The sequence below is a fragment of the Drosophila albomicans genome, chromosome 2R, assembly GCF_009650485.2.
Source record: "Drosophila albomicans strain 15112-1751.03 chromosome 2R, ASM965048v2, whole genome shotgun sequence".
Taxonomy (NCBI): domain Eukaryota; kingdom Metazoa; phylum Arthropoda; class Insecta; order Diptera; family Drosophilidae; genus Drosophila; species Drosophila albomicans.
The window spans coordinates 21,765,390-21,781,189 of record NC_047631.2 but is presented as its reverse complement, the minus strand read 5'-3'; the positions used below and the strand labels follow the sequence as shown (position 1 = coordinate 21,781,189).

At 35.7% G+C, this 15,800-nt stretch overlaps 4 protein-coding genes across 5 annotated transcripts; 3 read left to right on the top strand and 1 right to left on the bottom strand.

Moving 5' to 3' along the window:
* Positions 1-362: 362 nt before the first annotated feature.
* Positions 363-2,187, top strand: LOC117576403 (uncharacterized). The gene is made up of 3 exons (XM_034261117.2): positions 363-530; positions 583-1,094; positions 1,146-2,187. Exons 1-3 carry the CDS (start codon positions 387-389, stop codon positions 2,098-2,100), a joined length of 1,611 nt encoding a protein of 536 aa, XP_034117008.1. The 5' UTR covers positions 363-386; the 3' UTR covers positions 2,101-2,187.
* A 1,466-nt stretch (positions 2,188-3,653) lies between these two features.
* On the top strand, positions 3,654-5,630 carry LOC117576404 (uncharacterized). Its single transcript, XM_034261119.2, is given in 4 exon segments — positions 3,654-4,055; positions 4,108-4,174; positions 4,177-4,618; positions 4,676-5,630. Coding segments are annotated over 4 exon segments (1,608 nt in total). The 5' UTR covers positions 3,654-3,911.
* A 1,027-nt stretch (positions 5,631-6,657) lies between these two features.
* Positions 6,658-8,563, top strand: LOC117576402 (uncharacterized). Its single transcript, XM_034261116.2, has 3 exons — positions 6,658-6,846; positions 6,899-7,410; positions 7,467-8,563. Exons 1-3 carry the CDS (start codon positions 6,703-6,705, stop codon positions 8,419-8,421), a joined length of 1,611 nt encoding a protein of 536 aa, XP_034117007.1. The 5' UTR covers positions 6,658-6,702; the 3' UTR covers positions 8,422-8,563.
* Positions 8,564-9,718: 1,155 nt separating this feature from the next.
* Positions 9,719-14,046, bottom strand: LOC117575686 (uncharacterized). Of its 2 annotated transcripts, none has more exons than XM_034259995.2 (3): positions 13,773-14,046; positions 10,579-10,617; positions 9,719-10,289 (listed from the first exon to the last, which is right to left on the bottom strand). In XM_034259995.2, exons 2-3 carry the CDS (start codon positions 10,589-10,591, stop codon positions 10,018-10,020), a joined length of 285 nt encoding a protein of 94 aa, XP_034115886.1. In that variant the 5' UTR covers positions 10,592-10,617; positions 13,773-14,046; the 3' UTR covers positions 9,719-10,017. The 2 variants fall into 2 exon arrangements, with proteins under 2 accessions (XP_034115886.1, XP_034115887.1); XM_034259996.2 differs by lacking the exon at positions 13,773-14,046 and adding an exon at positions 12,382-12,675.
* Positions 14,047-15,800: the final 1,754 nt, after the last annotated feature.

The following is a 15,800-nucleotide window of genomic DNA, read 5'->3' as shown; positions in this document are numbered from 1 at the left end:
TGTAATGATGATAAGTCAAGATAAATTACTCTACATGATAAGCATGGAACTTTTGCACAGTTTGTAACGATTATAAGTCAAGGCAAGATATAATAAAAATAACTTAGACATTTAACCATCTTCTACATCATGAGACAAGAAATCATGTGATCTTCAAAGCCTACGGGAAATTTCATTAAGCCACCTGCAGATTAAAGAATATAATAATCATAAGTGATGCTATTCTTAATTTTGCAATTGTATGTACCTCAATAAAGTTTTTGGAAGCCAAGATGTTTATCGTTATCTAAGATGCTTAACTACATAACGCGGGGGATATAAAAGACCTGTTGCACCGATTACGTACTAGCATTTGATGAAATAACTCGCAACTTTTCGCATTCAGAATGGGCTTCAAGCAAGAAAATTACTACAACTCAGAGGAAAGGATTTGGTATGGCAAGCCTGAACGTACATATTTCTCAAAGGACCAATCTATCGGCGAAATTATTTTTCGCGAGATGAAACGTCATCCCAAACTCATAGCTCAAGTAAGTGATTAACAAGTATGGAGATTGAATTTAACAATTAATTCCCCAACAGATTTCAGATACCGAAAATACAATTTTAACGCGTCAGGAACTTTTGTTGAACTCAATGCGAGTGGCCAGTTTTATGAGGAAAATGGGCATGGTTCAGACGGATATTGTGGGAATTATAGCGAGAAATACAACGCATATGTTTGCCGTAGCTTACGGTTGCTTCTTCAATGGAATTGCCTTTCATTCGCTCAACATTAACTACGATGAGTCGACGATTAAGAAACTCTATGATATTACGAAACCACGTGTGATATTCTGCGATGGCGATGATTATGAGAAAGTCAAAGCAGCTACGGCACATCAAAATGTGATAATTGTAACAATGAGAAATCATCACAAGGACTCTATAAGCATTGACGAAGTGCTGGCCACAACTGTCGAAGATGACTTTAAGCCAGCTCGCTTAGAACAAGGCATTAATCAGACCCTAGCCATACTCTGTTCTTCGGGTACGACGGGAACACCAAAAGCAGTGACAATTAACAATAGTCACAAGATTTTCAGCTACTGCCCGTAAGTTAAGTTACATAAATCCCAAAAAAAATCTAATTTTTTGCTCTATAGTTTGACCATTGATGATGTTCAGTACACCCCCAGTAGCCTGGACTGGGTCACTGGACTCTTGACAACTGTCACATCAGGAGTTTACAGCACATTGAGAGTTATTACCGATAATCTGTTTGATCCTGCACGTATGTTGCGTATGATTGAAAAATATAAGATCACCTGGTTACTTCAGCCGCCCCCTCATTTGGCAATGATAGCCAATTGTAAGGAATTCGATGAAGCCAAGTTGCAGAGTATCCGATGCTATATGTACGGAGGTAGTCGGACTTCCATTGAAGCACAAAATTCTATTAGAAGTCGCTTACAAACCGACTGCATGACAATGGTATATGGTATGACGGAAGTGGGAATTATGGCTGCCATAAATCAGAATTTCGATAAGAAACCCAACTCGGCAGGTCGCGTAGTAGATGGCATGAAGATAAAGATTCTCAATGAAGAGAACGAGACACTCGGTCCCAATGAAGTGGGAGAGATTTGTGTAAACAATGGTCAACATTGGTCAGGATATTATGGCAATCCAGAGGAGTCAATGAAAATTAAAGATTCTGAGGGATGGTTTCACAGTGGCGATTTAGGCTATATGGACGACGATGGTTACCTTTATATTATTGAACGCAAGAAGGATATGCTCAAGTACCACAACATTATGTATTACCCCACCGAGATCGAACAAATTATTTCCCAAATGCCCGATGTGGCCGAAGTTTGTGTCTTTGGTATCTGGAATCAATTCAACGGGGATGAGGCGGCAGCTGCTGTGGTAAAGAAACCTGGCTCACAAATACAGGCTCAGGATGTGGTAGACTTTGTGCAAAGTCACACCGATGTGATATATAAGCAATTAAATGGCGGCGCTATCATTATGGATGAGCTGGTGCACAGTGCCAATGGCAAAACAAATCGTGTAGGCACAAAGGCCTATTTTCTCGATATTAAAGATAGAAACTAAGAAGATAAGAAGCCGATTTTGATGACAGTTGACACTGATTATTTAGTTAATTTATTTCTTTTTTGTTGTGGCTTTTTCTTATATGTACTATATATATAAATAAATAGAAAAATATCATCAGTCAAGATCACATACTGATCTTAGCTTCTTGATTTAATAGAATTTTAAAAATAATTTTTAAATTTCTATTTTTAAAATAAATTTCAATAAAAATATAAATTTTACAAATTGAATTATTTGGGCGTAGAAGGTGCCTGCCGTAAAAATATATGTAAACGCCAGAAAAGGGTATTCCCGACCACATAAAGTATATATATATTTTTGATCAGTATCAAGAGCCTATACGATATAACCCTATCCGTCTATCCGTCTGTATGAACACCTATGTAGATCTCAAAGACTATAAATGATAGAGATATAATTTTTTCGACAGCACGTGTTATGTTTGCATACAGATTAAGTTTGTTTTAAATTTTTTCCACGTTCAATACCATCCAAGGAAATTGAGAAAAATCAGATAGCAAGCGTATTTTTAAAGTTAAAGTCACTATTCGGTATATACAGAAACAACTACAGTATTTATGATTCCTGAAAATTTGGTTTTTGTATGGGAAAAAGCTCCTACTTACTGCGGATCTTAGGTAACTTGGCTTACAATGTGGTATATTTTATATCCTTTGATATATTGTATTTTTTATATGTTACGCTACTTTGATATACCAAATATAGCTATCAGTATATATATATTTTGGAATATTTTGAAAATAATACCGAACTATTTGAGCATAGAGCAATTTTTTTCACTCATAGTAATTTTATAATTTTGGTAATTAAATGGATAGTGGATAAATAGAGAAGAACTTGGGTAGTTGATGATAAAATGTTATATAAAGTTTATAAACACATGGAATCGGTGATAAAGACCTGGGGAAGGCAACTCTTAATAAACTCAATTATATTATAACTCGTCTATAATTTCATATGCATTTTTAATTAAATATTTCGCAGTACACTCAAATGGCATTCAGATGCACCTTCATGTTTGTAATGTAGATCACTTCAATGCTTTTTGATATAACTAAACCCGGGATGCTCAGGACTATGATAAATTGAAAATTTTGGGCCATTGCACTGATAAGCATGGAACTTTGGCACTGTTTGTACTAAAAGTCAAGGCAAAATATAATAAAAATGGCTTAGGCACTCAACATCTGCTTTGTCTTAAGAAGAAATAAATAAAAGTCTTGTTATCTTCAAGGCCCACGACAAATTTCATTATGCGTACGAATCATAGCTATGATATTTCGATCGAGGACCGTAAGAGCTATGCTCTTTTTCAGAAACTAGTAAATTATTAATTATAAAGTTGAATTTAACTAATACAAATACAAATTACTTCGAATAAAAAATCTTCAACAAAATAATAAATGCATGTAAAAATCATATCATTAATAGACTATTAGCTTTAAATGAAAAAGCCAATTTTTAATTTTTTAGAATTAAAAAAAAAATAAGTTCGAAAGCGAGATGATTGTCTTTCTTACTAAATTTTAGGCTAAAATCACACAACAAAAAAACGGCAGAGTATGCCGTAATACTACTTTCTACATGACACATTGGTAAGTTGATAAGAAATATAAGAGATGCTACTACGTCAACCTCAACAAATATGTTGGGAGTCAAGAATAAGAATTTAAGGTTATGAACATACATAAGGCATTTAACCACTTACCGCCGAGGGTATAAAAGACCCCTTGAGTCGATTGCATGTTAGCATTTGATGAAATAACTCGCAACTTTTCGTATTCAAAATGGAGTTCAAGCAAGAAAATTACTACGACGCGGAGAAAAAAATTTGGTATGGTAAGTCAGATCGTGAATACTTCTCAAAGGACCAATCTATAGGAGAAATTATTTTCCGCGAGATGAAACGTCATCCCAAGCTCATAGCTCAAGTAAGTGCTTGACAAGTATGGAGATTGAATTTAACAATTAATTCCCCAACAGATTTCAGATACCGAAAATACAATTTTAACGCGTCAGGAACTTTTGTTGAACTCAATGCGAGTGGCCAGTTTATGAGGAAAATGGGCATGGTTCAGTCGGATATTGTGGGAATTATAGCGAGAAATACAACGCATATATTTGCCGTAGCTTATGGATGTTTCTTCAATGGAATTGCCTTCCATTCGCTCAACATTAACTACGATGAGTCGACGATTCGGACACTTTTTGACATCACAAAACCACGTCTGATATTCTGTGATGGTGATGATTACCAAAAAGTAAAGGCAGCTACGGCACATCAGAATGTGATGATTGTAACAATGAGAAATCATCACAAGGACTCTATAAGCATCGGCGAAGTGTTGGCCACAACTGTCGAAGATGACTTCAAGCCAGCTCGCTTGGAACAAGGCATTAATCAGACCCTATCCATACTTTGTTCTTCGGGTACGACGGGAACGCCAAAGGCAGTGACTATTAACAACAGTCACAAGCTTTTCAACTTTTACCCGTAAGTCGAAACAATCTCAAAAATCTGGAAAATAGTTCTAACCTTTTGGCTCTACAGTTTAAACATTGATGATGTTCAATACACTCACAGTTCCTTGGACTGGATTACTGGGCTCTTTACAACTGTCACCTCAGGAGTTTATAGTACATTAAGGGTTATTGCCGACAATCCCTTTGATCCTACTCGTATGTTGCGTGTGATTGAAAAATATAAGATCACCTGGTTACTTCAGCCACCATCTCACATGCTACTAATGGTAAATAGTAAGGAGTTTTATGAAGCTAATTTGCGGAGTATTCGTTACTATAATTACGGAGGTGGTCAGTCTTCAATTGAAACACAAAATAGTATCAGAAGTCGCCTGCAAACCGACTGCTTGAAAATGATGTACAGTTTTACGGAATTAGGAACTGTGATATGCATGAATGACAATTTTGATCAGAAACCCAACTCAGCTGGTCGCGTAGCAGACGGCCTGAAGCTAAAGGTACTCAACGAACATAACGAGACACTCGGACCAAATGAGATGGGAGAGATTTTTGTAAACAATGGTCAACATTGGTCAGGATATTATGGCAATCCAGAGGAGACAATGAAAATTAAAGATTCTGAGGGATGGTTTCACAGTGGCGACTTGGGATATGTGGACGACGATGGTTACCTCTATGTTATTGAACGCAAGAAGGATATGCTCAAGTACCAGTACATCATGTATTATCCCACCGAGATCGAACAAATTATTTCCCAAATGCCCGACGTAGCCGAAGTTTGTGTCTTTGGTATCTGGAATCAATTCAACGGGGATGAGGCGGCAGCTGCTGTGGTAAAGAAACCTGGCTCACAAATACAGGCTCAGGATGTGGTGGACTTTGTGCAGCGTCATACAGATGCTAAGTACAAGCAATTGAATGGCGGCGCTGTCATTATGGATGAGTTGGTGCGCAGTGCCAATGGCAAAACAAATCGTTTAGGTACAAAGGCATGTTTCCTCGATATTAAAGATAGAAACTAAGAAGTTGACACTGATTATTTAGTTGACTTCTTTCTTTTTTTGGGGCTTTGTCTTATATGTATTGAAATAAATGTACAATATGTAAATAAATAGAAAAATATCATCCGTCAAGATCACATACTGATCTACGCTTCTTGATTTAATAAAATTTTAAAAATAATTTTTTCTATTTTTAAAATCAAAATATAAATTTTACAAATTTGATTATTTGCGGTTTTTATTATTAAAATTTAATAAGGTGGTAGAAGGTGCCTGCCGTTAAAATTTATGTAAACGCCAGAAAAGGGTATTCCAGACCACATAAAGTATATTTTGATTAACTGTTTCATCTTTTGGGTACATTTTACTGGTATACATCAATATGAAATTATATTTAAAAAAAATTAAAAATATATTTAATTTATTGTTTTGGTCAGCTTTGGCTAATACACGCCTACTTCTGAATTTATTAGATTTTTTGTTTTGCTTTTAATAATACAAATCTAATCATGACAATTATTTTCGAATTTATATAAACTCAAATTAATAATTGATAAAAGCTGTTGCTTGGACAGAAAGACATACTTCATTATCATGATGAAAAGAGGGAGGAACTAGTTGCTGATAACAATTACTGAATAGTTTAGTTTCAAACACACAGAATTGTTGATGCAGGTCTGGTGGGTACAACTAAACCAACCAGCAGTACTGAATGACCAGTTAATAAAGTCAATTATATTATAGCTTGCCATCCATTCAATATGCATTTATAATGATATATAAGCATATTATGCAATCAACTCAATTGTCATTCACGTGTGTCTCTATTGACCCCTCCAAACACTTTTAAATAATGGCGACTCACAATGTACTCAGCTAGAATTGGAAGCTAGTAGATAGCGCTCTCTGCTCTCAATTAGTTGAATGTATATATTACATATGCGAGTATAAACAAGTTTTTTTTGCAAGTCAAGACGGAGAGTTTTTTGTTATCTCAGATGTTTAACTTTGTTACGCTGCGGGTATAAAAGACGCCTTGAATCGATTGCGTGTAATCATTTGATGAAATAACTCGCAACTTTTCGCATTCAGAATGGAGTTCAAGCAAGAAAATTACTACAACTCAGAGGAAAGGATTTGGTATGGCAAACCTGAACGTACATATTTCTCAAAGGACCAATCTATCGGCGAAATTATTTTTCGCGAGATGAAACGTCATCCTAAACTCATAGCTCAAGTAAGTGATTAACAAGTATGGAGATTGAATTTAACAATTAATTCCCCAACAGATTTCAGATACCGAAAATACAATTTTAACGCGTCAGGAACTTTTGTTGAACTCAATGCGAGTGGCCAGTTTTATGAGGAAAATGGGCATGGTTCAGACGGATATTGTGGGAATAATAGCGAGAAATACAACGCATATGTTTGCCGTAGCTTACGGTTGCTTTTTCAATGGTATTGCCTTCCATTCGCTTAACATAAGTTACGAGGAGTCAACAATTGGGAAACTTTTTGATATCACAAAACCACGTCTGATATTCTGTGATGGTGATGATTACCAAAAAGTAAAGGCAGCTACGGCACATCAGAATGTGATGATTGTAACAATGAGAAATCATCACAAGGACTCTATAAGCATCGACGAAGTGCTGGCCGCAACTGTCGAAGATGACTTCAAGCCAGCTCGCTTGGAACAAGGCATTAATCAGACCCTAGCCATACTCTGTTCTTCGGGTACAACGGGAACACCAAAAGCAGTGACAATTAACAACAGTCACAAGATTTTTAACTACTGCCCGTAAGTTGAATCAATCTCGTAATTTTCCAAAGTGATCCTAACTTTATGCTCCACAGTTTGACCACTGATGATGTTCAGTACACTCACAGTACCTTGGACTGGGTCACTGGACTCTTGACAACAGTCACTTCAGGAGTATACAGCACAACGAGAGTTATTGCTGACAATCCCTTTGATCCTGCACGTCTGTTGCGGGCCATTGAAAAATATCAGATCACCTGGTTACTTCAGCCGCCCTCTCAGATTGCAATGATAGCCAATTGTAAGGAATTTGATGAAGCCAATTTGCAGAGTATTCGATGCTATATGTACGGAGGTGGTCGGACTTCCATTGAATCACAAAATTCTATTAGAAGTCGCCTACAAACTGACTGCATGAACATGGCATATGGTTTTACGGAATTAGGAACTATGGTTTGCATGAATGACAATTTCGATCAGAAACCTAACTCAGCAGGTCACGTAGTGGAAGGCTTTAAGCTAAAGATTCTCAACGAACAGAACGAGACACTCGGTCCGAATGAGGTGGGAGAGATTTGTGTAAACAATGGTCAACATTGGTCAGGATACTATGGCAATCCAGAGGAGACAATGAAAATTAAAGATTCTGAGGGATGGTTTCACAGTGGAGACTTGGGATATGTGGACGACGATGGTTACCTCTATGTTATTGAACGCAAGAAGGATATGCTCAAGTACCAGAACATCATGTATTACCCCAACGAGATCGAACAAATTATTTCCCAAATGCCCGACGTAGCCGATGTTTGTGTATTTGGTGTCTGGAATCAATTCAACGGAGATGAGGCGGCAGCTGCTGTGGTAAAGAAACCTGGCTCCCAAATACACGCTCAGGATGTGGTGGATTTTGTACAACGCCACACAGATGCCAAGTACAAGCAATTGAATGGTGGTGCTGTCATTGTGGATGAGTTGGTGCGCAGTGCCAATGGCAAAACAAATCGACTAGGCACAAAGGCCTATTTCCTTGATATTAAGGATAGAAACTAAGATGTTAAGTAACACACATAACAAATTGCCACAGAAACTAATAGTACACCAAACGAGGGGCAATATTTACAATATAAACTCACCTTTATAGTGTACATGCTAAACTACGCCGCTTACTTGCAGCGGCCATTTGTAGAACTAACGCGTCAAAGAACTTCTTGCTACACTGCTTGATTGCATACTTGCAAAATTCTTCAATATTCATTCTCCTCACATATGGATATTTTTTAATTTCTCATTTAACAAGAAGCCGTTTTCGAATTAAAATTGTCATTTAATTAATTAATGTAAGAATATAAAATAATTAATAAAGCTAAATATTGATCATCTTAATAATTCCTTTTTAAAACTGCTTGCACGTACTGAACTGCTTGATTTTACTATATCATCCAGCAATTGGTCGCTGGCACCAAACAATTAGCTTCCTGTTGTGTTCAAAATGCTATTGACTTATTTTATTGATAAAAAAAAACGGTAAGTTGAAATAAATACACGTCAAAATCAAAATACAGATTACTATATCAACAAAATATATGATGATATTATCAATAAATCAAGATAAGCTGATAATTTCACCTGCAATACCTGTCCGTAAATATACTATTTGATGTTTGATTTAATACAGCATTTCCTAACTCATTCAGGAGTAAGTAAGCAACATAATAATAATTGGTGTTTGTCACTTACATCTGTATTACTCGCCGATTATTTTTGTCTCTTTCCCTCGCACTTTTGAATCTGAGCAAATGAAGAGATATTGAAGAAGAATTGAAAATAACGGCACATGTGAAAAATAGCGCTGCACGCGGCTTTTTTACATTTTTTCATAATCACACTTTTCAATAGAACTGGCCATTTATCTCGAGCGATCAAAGGCAAATGCATACATGCGCATGCGAGCTGTGCTTGTAAATGCACTCACTTGAGGTTATGTATCACAATGCACACGACACAAAAAAAAAAAAACAAAGAAAAAATTATTTATCGAACGAGCGATCGAAAGAATTAATATTTAGCTCATTAATTGTAATTTGCACTACAATTAACATGTTTTTACACCGAAATTCCGTATTAAAGCGCAGATTCGACGCACGACTTCAGCACTGCTCCTTCGATGCAAACAAACTGACCGTTTCTTGTCCTGTAAGTTTATGCAGTCACACTCTTTAATCATTTGAATCTTATACGCCGTATAAGATAGACTAACGCAAGTCTGCTTAGTCTTATATTCCTCTTGTGGGTTTAATTACTTGCTAAATAAATGGTGCAAAGTCAAACAAAATAAATCCAAATCAAGTTAGGCAAGTTGTCTGTTTATTCACTTAAATATCTTTGTGATCATCGATTAAATCATTTGCTTACAAACAGTCAGTATGCATCTGCATTAAAAAGCCTTAGACTTACATAGGTCTATCACAAAATATGGTATATGTTATAATATGCACTACTCGTATTTACATTAAAATTTACACATCGTATTTAGTACTTACATATAACTATCGCATGCTTGTCTCTATATACATAAGCCTACTTAATACCTTCAATTGACGTAAGTTCTACTACTATGTACTATGCACAATCTGCATGATATTGCTTTCACAGCGAACCGACCTTCTCCATAAGGTACCAGGGCAGGAATACGGATGCTGCCACAACGGCTACGCATGTGGCACAGAGAGCAACTGTGGTTGATAGGTTTGTAATCGAGAAGTGATCGTCTGTGTGATCAAGCTCTTCGTTGGGATGCTTTTCGAATTCCAACACTTCAACGTCAAATCGAAAACGAACCTTTGACGATGGCGACTCCTTGCGCCAGACCAAATGTCCAGAAGATTCTCGCCTCTCCAAGCTCCATTTCGGATCGTGAACTGCAAAACAAACACAAAAAACACATATATTAAAAATCATATTTATTACAAAATTTAAAAATACTTTTACTTCATAGAATCAAGCAATAAAATTATAGACAAAATTGTGTTGCATACTTTTTGGCTGGAGCTTAAAATTCTAAAATGTTTCATCCAAGCAAATAAAGTTCTTATAAATAGAAAAGGTGGAGAAGGATATACATATGCATGAAACTAAATACATATATACATTATTCAAATCAAATAAATAAAGTAGAACACATTATTATATTCTATACTGTATATTTACCTGATCCAGTCATTGCGCTACTATTGAATTGACAACAATCTGAAACGAAAATAAATGCAATCGATTAATATAATCAGTAGGCATGTAAACAAACAACTTGTAATTGTAATTCAACAAGTGTTCGGTGCGTTGACCTTCATTGCATTTGTGCCCATGGAAATTAAAGCTGACGCCTCAACTTCTCACACGTTCTACTCGAGCTTCGACTATCTAATTAACATTCTCGACCAGTAGTTAATTAGACACAAAAATCAATACATGACAAACGTGTTAATGATCAATGTATATACGAAATCGAATCTCCAATCGAAGGCGATAACTTGCCCCATTTTGCAATATTCCAGTTGGTGTCGCGTAATACCTATTTTTATTTAATTGCTGATATACTACAAAGAAAGTCTGTACATATTCATATTGTATGTAAAGAGGCCAGAACAGACCGAGTATTCAATCAATTGTCGGCATTGACAACACCACCTGACTCTTAGTTTAACCTATCAATCGTCGTGTCTGCTTTCCACTGCAACCACAATGAATTTCATTTCACGTGACCAGTCAACCTTTTCTCCCTACATTTTCCTATTTCTATATTTCAGCATTGATTTTTGGTCGAGCATTAGGAATGGTGGATGTTTCAGTCAAGGTCTAAGCAACCGTGGAATATCGACAGGTGTGTAGCAAATTTCTTTGCGACATACTGTAAAACCTCGCTTTGAACTATTCAGCAATATTATATTCTAATATTCAATGCACAATTTGACGTATGAGTAATTTTATATAACTCATACGCAGTCATCAATCAGATTAATCTACACTTTGAGTGGTTAACGAACAACCATTTTCGTATACTATATCGTAAAATGGAGTCTAATTATAGAATACCATAATGCCGTAAAAGAAACACTTAGCAACTCTATATAATAAATTATAATTCACACTGACTTGTGACATTGTATACACAAATATTATATATTATTCATTGTTATTTGAGTACCATAAATATTCATTTAAATTTAAACTAATGTATTTTCCATTTCAAGATAAGCAGAATTGTAAAAGGCAATAAATAATGAAAGTAATTTGCATTTGATTTTGTTTTTGTTTAAGGAATCTAAAGGCACGCGTATTCAGCAAATCGTTTCACTCACAGATGTTCTTGAATTGATTTTTAGTCCATAAAAATGGTTAATGGTAATATTATAGTATACACATATGGATATTTGTGTGCATAAAAAGTTAGAGAACAACTCATTGAAACAGATGCGGATGCTGCATTAGCCAAAAAAGACTCAATGAATGTGAATGACGTAAGACGAGCACACAATTGTGGAAGCGAAACCTCTTTGCATATTTCACTGTAATGTGTGTGTGCACACACACTATCAAGTGGATGGGTCACAGTGTCGCAGAATATATTTACAAAGGGTATACTTAATTATAGTACGATATGTTTAGCGAACACACTCGGTTCGAGGAATGTTAAATAAACTAAACGTGGCGTTAATCTTTAGTCGAAAGTACGAGTATATTTGTTTATTTTGGTTTGTTTAGTTGATGTCAGCATATGTATATATGTATGTATAAAGTCGAAATGTATACCTGCGGCTCATCAAGTAGCCTGAAAATAAAAGCACTCGTATCGAAGTCAATAAAAATGACCACATTTTCCCTAATTGTGAAATGGAGATAACCCATGACTAAGACAAGCAATTGTTTATTAAAGACATGCGTAGGTCTAAAATAGATTTAGTGCTTTGCATATAAAGTATTTTTTATTAAAACTGAAGATTGCAGTTTTTTTACCTGTTTTCAAATACTTAAGCAATTAACAGGCCTTCAGCTCTAAATTTTTGTTGCGAGTTTTTGGTTTTTTTTGTTGTGTTGATGTGTTGTTTTTTAGCACTGCGCAATGCCGGTTTTTGCAAAGTGTTATTGTTGTTGCTGTTTGGAGCACAACTCGGCACGAGAAACTTTGGCCGATGAGTAGCTAACGAATCACACTCGTATCATATGAGTGAGTGTCTCACTCAGCTAACGAATTTTGTCCACGAGCCCAGCGAAATGTCTTCGGACTTTGAGCCAACTGTCGTCCACAGCTCTTAAACAATTGCATTTAAAATGTACATATGAGAATACGAACATATGATCATAAATACATATGTATGTATGTGTGTAAATTTTGTTCATATAACAAATATATGCGAGTAAATCAATCATATCATATTGAAGCCGAGCTATCGCTTTTGTTTTTGTTCATTCCATTTAAAATATACTATAACATTTCACACACATGTGTGTGTGTGCGTGTGTAATCTTATTTTAAATTGGCTCTTTCCTATTGTTGTTGCCTGCTTGCCACTGTCGCTGCCGTTTGTGTGTGATAAGATTCACAAAGAAAGAAAACGGCAACGTCAGCTGGACTTTTATTTTAATCAATGAACTCGCTCAGTCCACCCTCTTCGTTTTTTTATCAGCTGATTTCGCGTCATTCGCCAAGTTCCCACAACACAACGTACCACTACAGTGAAGCCACGCAAAGACAGTTAAACTCTCTCAAAAACATAAAAGAGTTTTATATACATTTTTCATAAGATGTTCACTAACCAAGTTAAGAATATAACATACATTCTTGCAAACGTTCAAATTTAAATATTTTTAGTTAGCGAGCGCTCACTGTATCAATTAAGTGGAACATTCCAAGCTTTAACTCTTAAGCACACACAGACACGCGAATATCTTTGCATATTGCACGTACGTGGGCGCATATTCGTTGTACGCTTGCTTCACTGTAGACAAAATGCCAAGGTGGAATAGTTCAAAAAAGCGCAAAAACTAAAAGCTGACAAATCAACAGTAAAAACTCACTGGAACTAAACACGCGCCATACCCAGCAAATAATGATAAGCGTGTAAATCACTCTTTAAGCTAATTGATGTACATACATACAACATACATCAGTACATACGTGGCACATATAAATGTACATACAGACATACATACAAATGTGCGTAGAAAAGTGGCGCGACCATCAAATTATGTTAATCACTGTCACTCACAATATTATTTGTTATTGTTTTTCTGTTTTCGTTATTGTTACAAAATGCATATTTCTGATTATTTATACATACAACTACACACACACACATGTAACATGCACAATGAATGTAAAGTACGTGTGACTTGACGTGTTTTACCGTTTAGAATTGCAAGACGACGACAGCGACGGCGACGGAGGCCAAAGCTGCGCTCATTAATTTGTCAACAGCTGATGCACACACACACGCACACAGTCGCGCACACCAGAAATGCAACTGAACTGCTTAAGTCGATCTTGGGTTTCGTAAATATGTGTGTGTGTGTCTCTGAGTGTGAATGAGTGAGAGAGATTGAGCGAGCGTTGATGTTAGCTCGAACTACACGACGACGCGCCCAACTATCGAGGTCTAAGCATAGACACAGACTGGCGCTGGCTCGCTCGATAGTATCTATAGGAACCCCCATAGGCTAGAGCAGCCGCGCCGCTGCTGTAGCCTCTGCTGCTGCCCCAGCGCTAACCGTTTGCGTTGCGTTGCGTTGTTTTGAGTTTGCGAGCGTGCGAGCGAGCAAAAAGAGCGAGAGACCCAAAAAACTGGCTGTGTGCTTGGAGGCTCGGCTCCATGGTATAGTATGCAGTAGTAGTCGTAGTAGAAGAGGCAGAACTGTGGTACTTTTTCGATATCTAGTAAAACACACACATACATACGTCCACTTAATATTTAGGTATGTGCTGGTATGTCTTAGAACAGTGGTCGCTTTGGTAGCGTCGTCAATGTCAACACAAATTTGGAAAAGTGTAGATTTTGTTGTTTATTAATTATTTCCCAATATGCGCTGCTTTTAATACGATCATAAGAGAAAAAAACATATTGCGCTGATAACGAATTTATTTATTAACAGAAATGAATCATTTAAAAAATGGAAAAATCTATATTTATTATATATAAATAAATAATAAACACAATGAGTATGCACGCTTCCTAATAATATTTTATTATTGGTCAGTAAATAAATACTAACTATCCTCAATAACTTTTGCAGCTCACGATTTCTTCAATAATCATTTAATATTCTAATTAATTCGAAAACTAATTTAAATACGAATTCCTAATCACATATAGTCGACTAGCGGACAATCTTTGTGATAAAATATGTTTATTTATATCCATTTATTAAGTAATACTTTGCTTTGTAGAAAACACATAGATTATACGTAATACCCAAAATTGTACCTTCTTTCTATAATGTTTTCGCTACTCCGAAATTTGTACATACACTTGTAATTATAGCTATTTTGAAGATTATTTGTAACATGTCATAGGTCAAGCACTATCTTCAGACAGTCGGTTTTAAAAAAGAGGAAAGTCGCGTAAAAAGGAAGAGAAATATAAAAAAGATAAAAAATTTAAATTTAAAATTTGCTATTTATGTACCTCCACTTTAAGTATAATTAGCGAAATCTTTCATAACACTTCGAGTATTCTTTGTTTGAAATAAAAAATTAAACGATTATGCTAATAACATCTGTAGTTGAAAAATTAATGTTTTTATTACTATTCATATCAAGAATAAATTGAAAAAGCCATGAGTAAATTTTAGTTACGGTATTATTCGACCTTATGAATTTGAAGTTCTTTCGAGTTTACAATTATTTTACTATTAAAGATGAAATTTTACTAAATTTAACCATTTTTAAATCGAATAAAACTGAAGATCTGAATTTTAAATCATTTTCAGAAGACATATTCTGTTCTTTGTTTAGCATTTCACTAGAGAGAAAATTATTTTCTGTAAGTACAGGGTATGCGTGATGCTAGGTTGATATACTTTTCTTTATAACGATGTATCCACAACATCTAAAAATAGCCAAGCTCGGTTGGTTGCCCTTTTCGTTTGAAATTAAGCGAGACTCTGGGCATCCAAGTTTAGTCAAATAGTATTATAGCACTGTGACAGATAGTAGTATAAGTAGAGTATAAACAAAGACAAAACACTGGCATCCAGGCGGTACGGTCTTCCTATTGTTGTTCTTGTTTTTTGTTTGTATTCAGAATGTAATATAGATATGTATTTGTGTGCACGCCTTGCGACGACTACTGCGATTGCACACACACACACACACACACACACACAGATAAGTACATAGTACAAATACATTTGTCCGAGTGTTAAAGACTCAAAATCTT

Excerpts from the sequence above, each read along its gene's own strand:
- LOC117576403 (XM_034261117.2), top strand. The coding sequence starts at position 387 with ATGGGCTTCAAGCAAGAAAATTACTACAACTCAGAGGAAAGGATTTGG. Across the intron at positions 531-582 it reads ATCCCAAACTCATAGCTCAA|ATTTCAGATACCGAAAATAC; the intron begins GTAAGTGATTAA and ends ATTCCCCAACAG. Across the intron at positions 1,095-1,145 it reads AAGATTTTCAGCTACTGCCC|TTTGACCATTGATGATGTTC; the intron begins GTAAGTTAAGTT and ends TTTGCTCTATAG.
- LOC117576402 (XM_034261116.2), top strand. The coding sequence starts at position 6,703 with ATGGAGTTCAAGCAAGAAAATTACTACAACTCAGAGGAAAGGATTTGG. Across the intron at positions 6,847-6,898 it reads ATCCTAAACTCATAGCTCAA|ATTTCAGATACCGAAAATAC; the intron begins GTAAGTGATTAA and ends ATTCCCCAACAG. Across the intron at positions 7,411-7,466 it reads AAGATTTTTAACTACTGCCC|TTTGACCACTGATGATGTTC; the intron begins GTAAGTTGAATC and ends TATGCTCCACAG.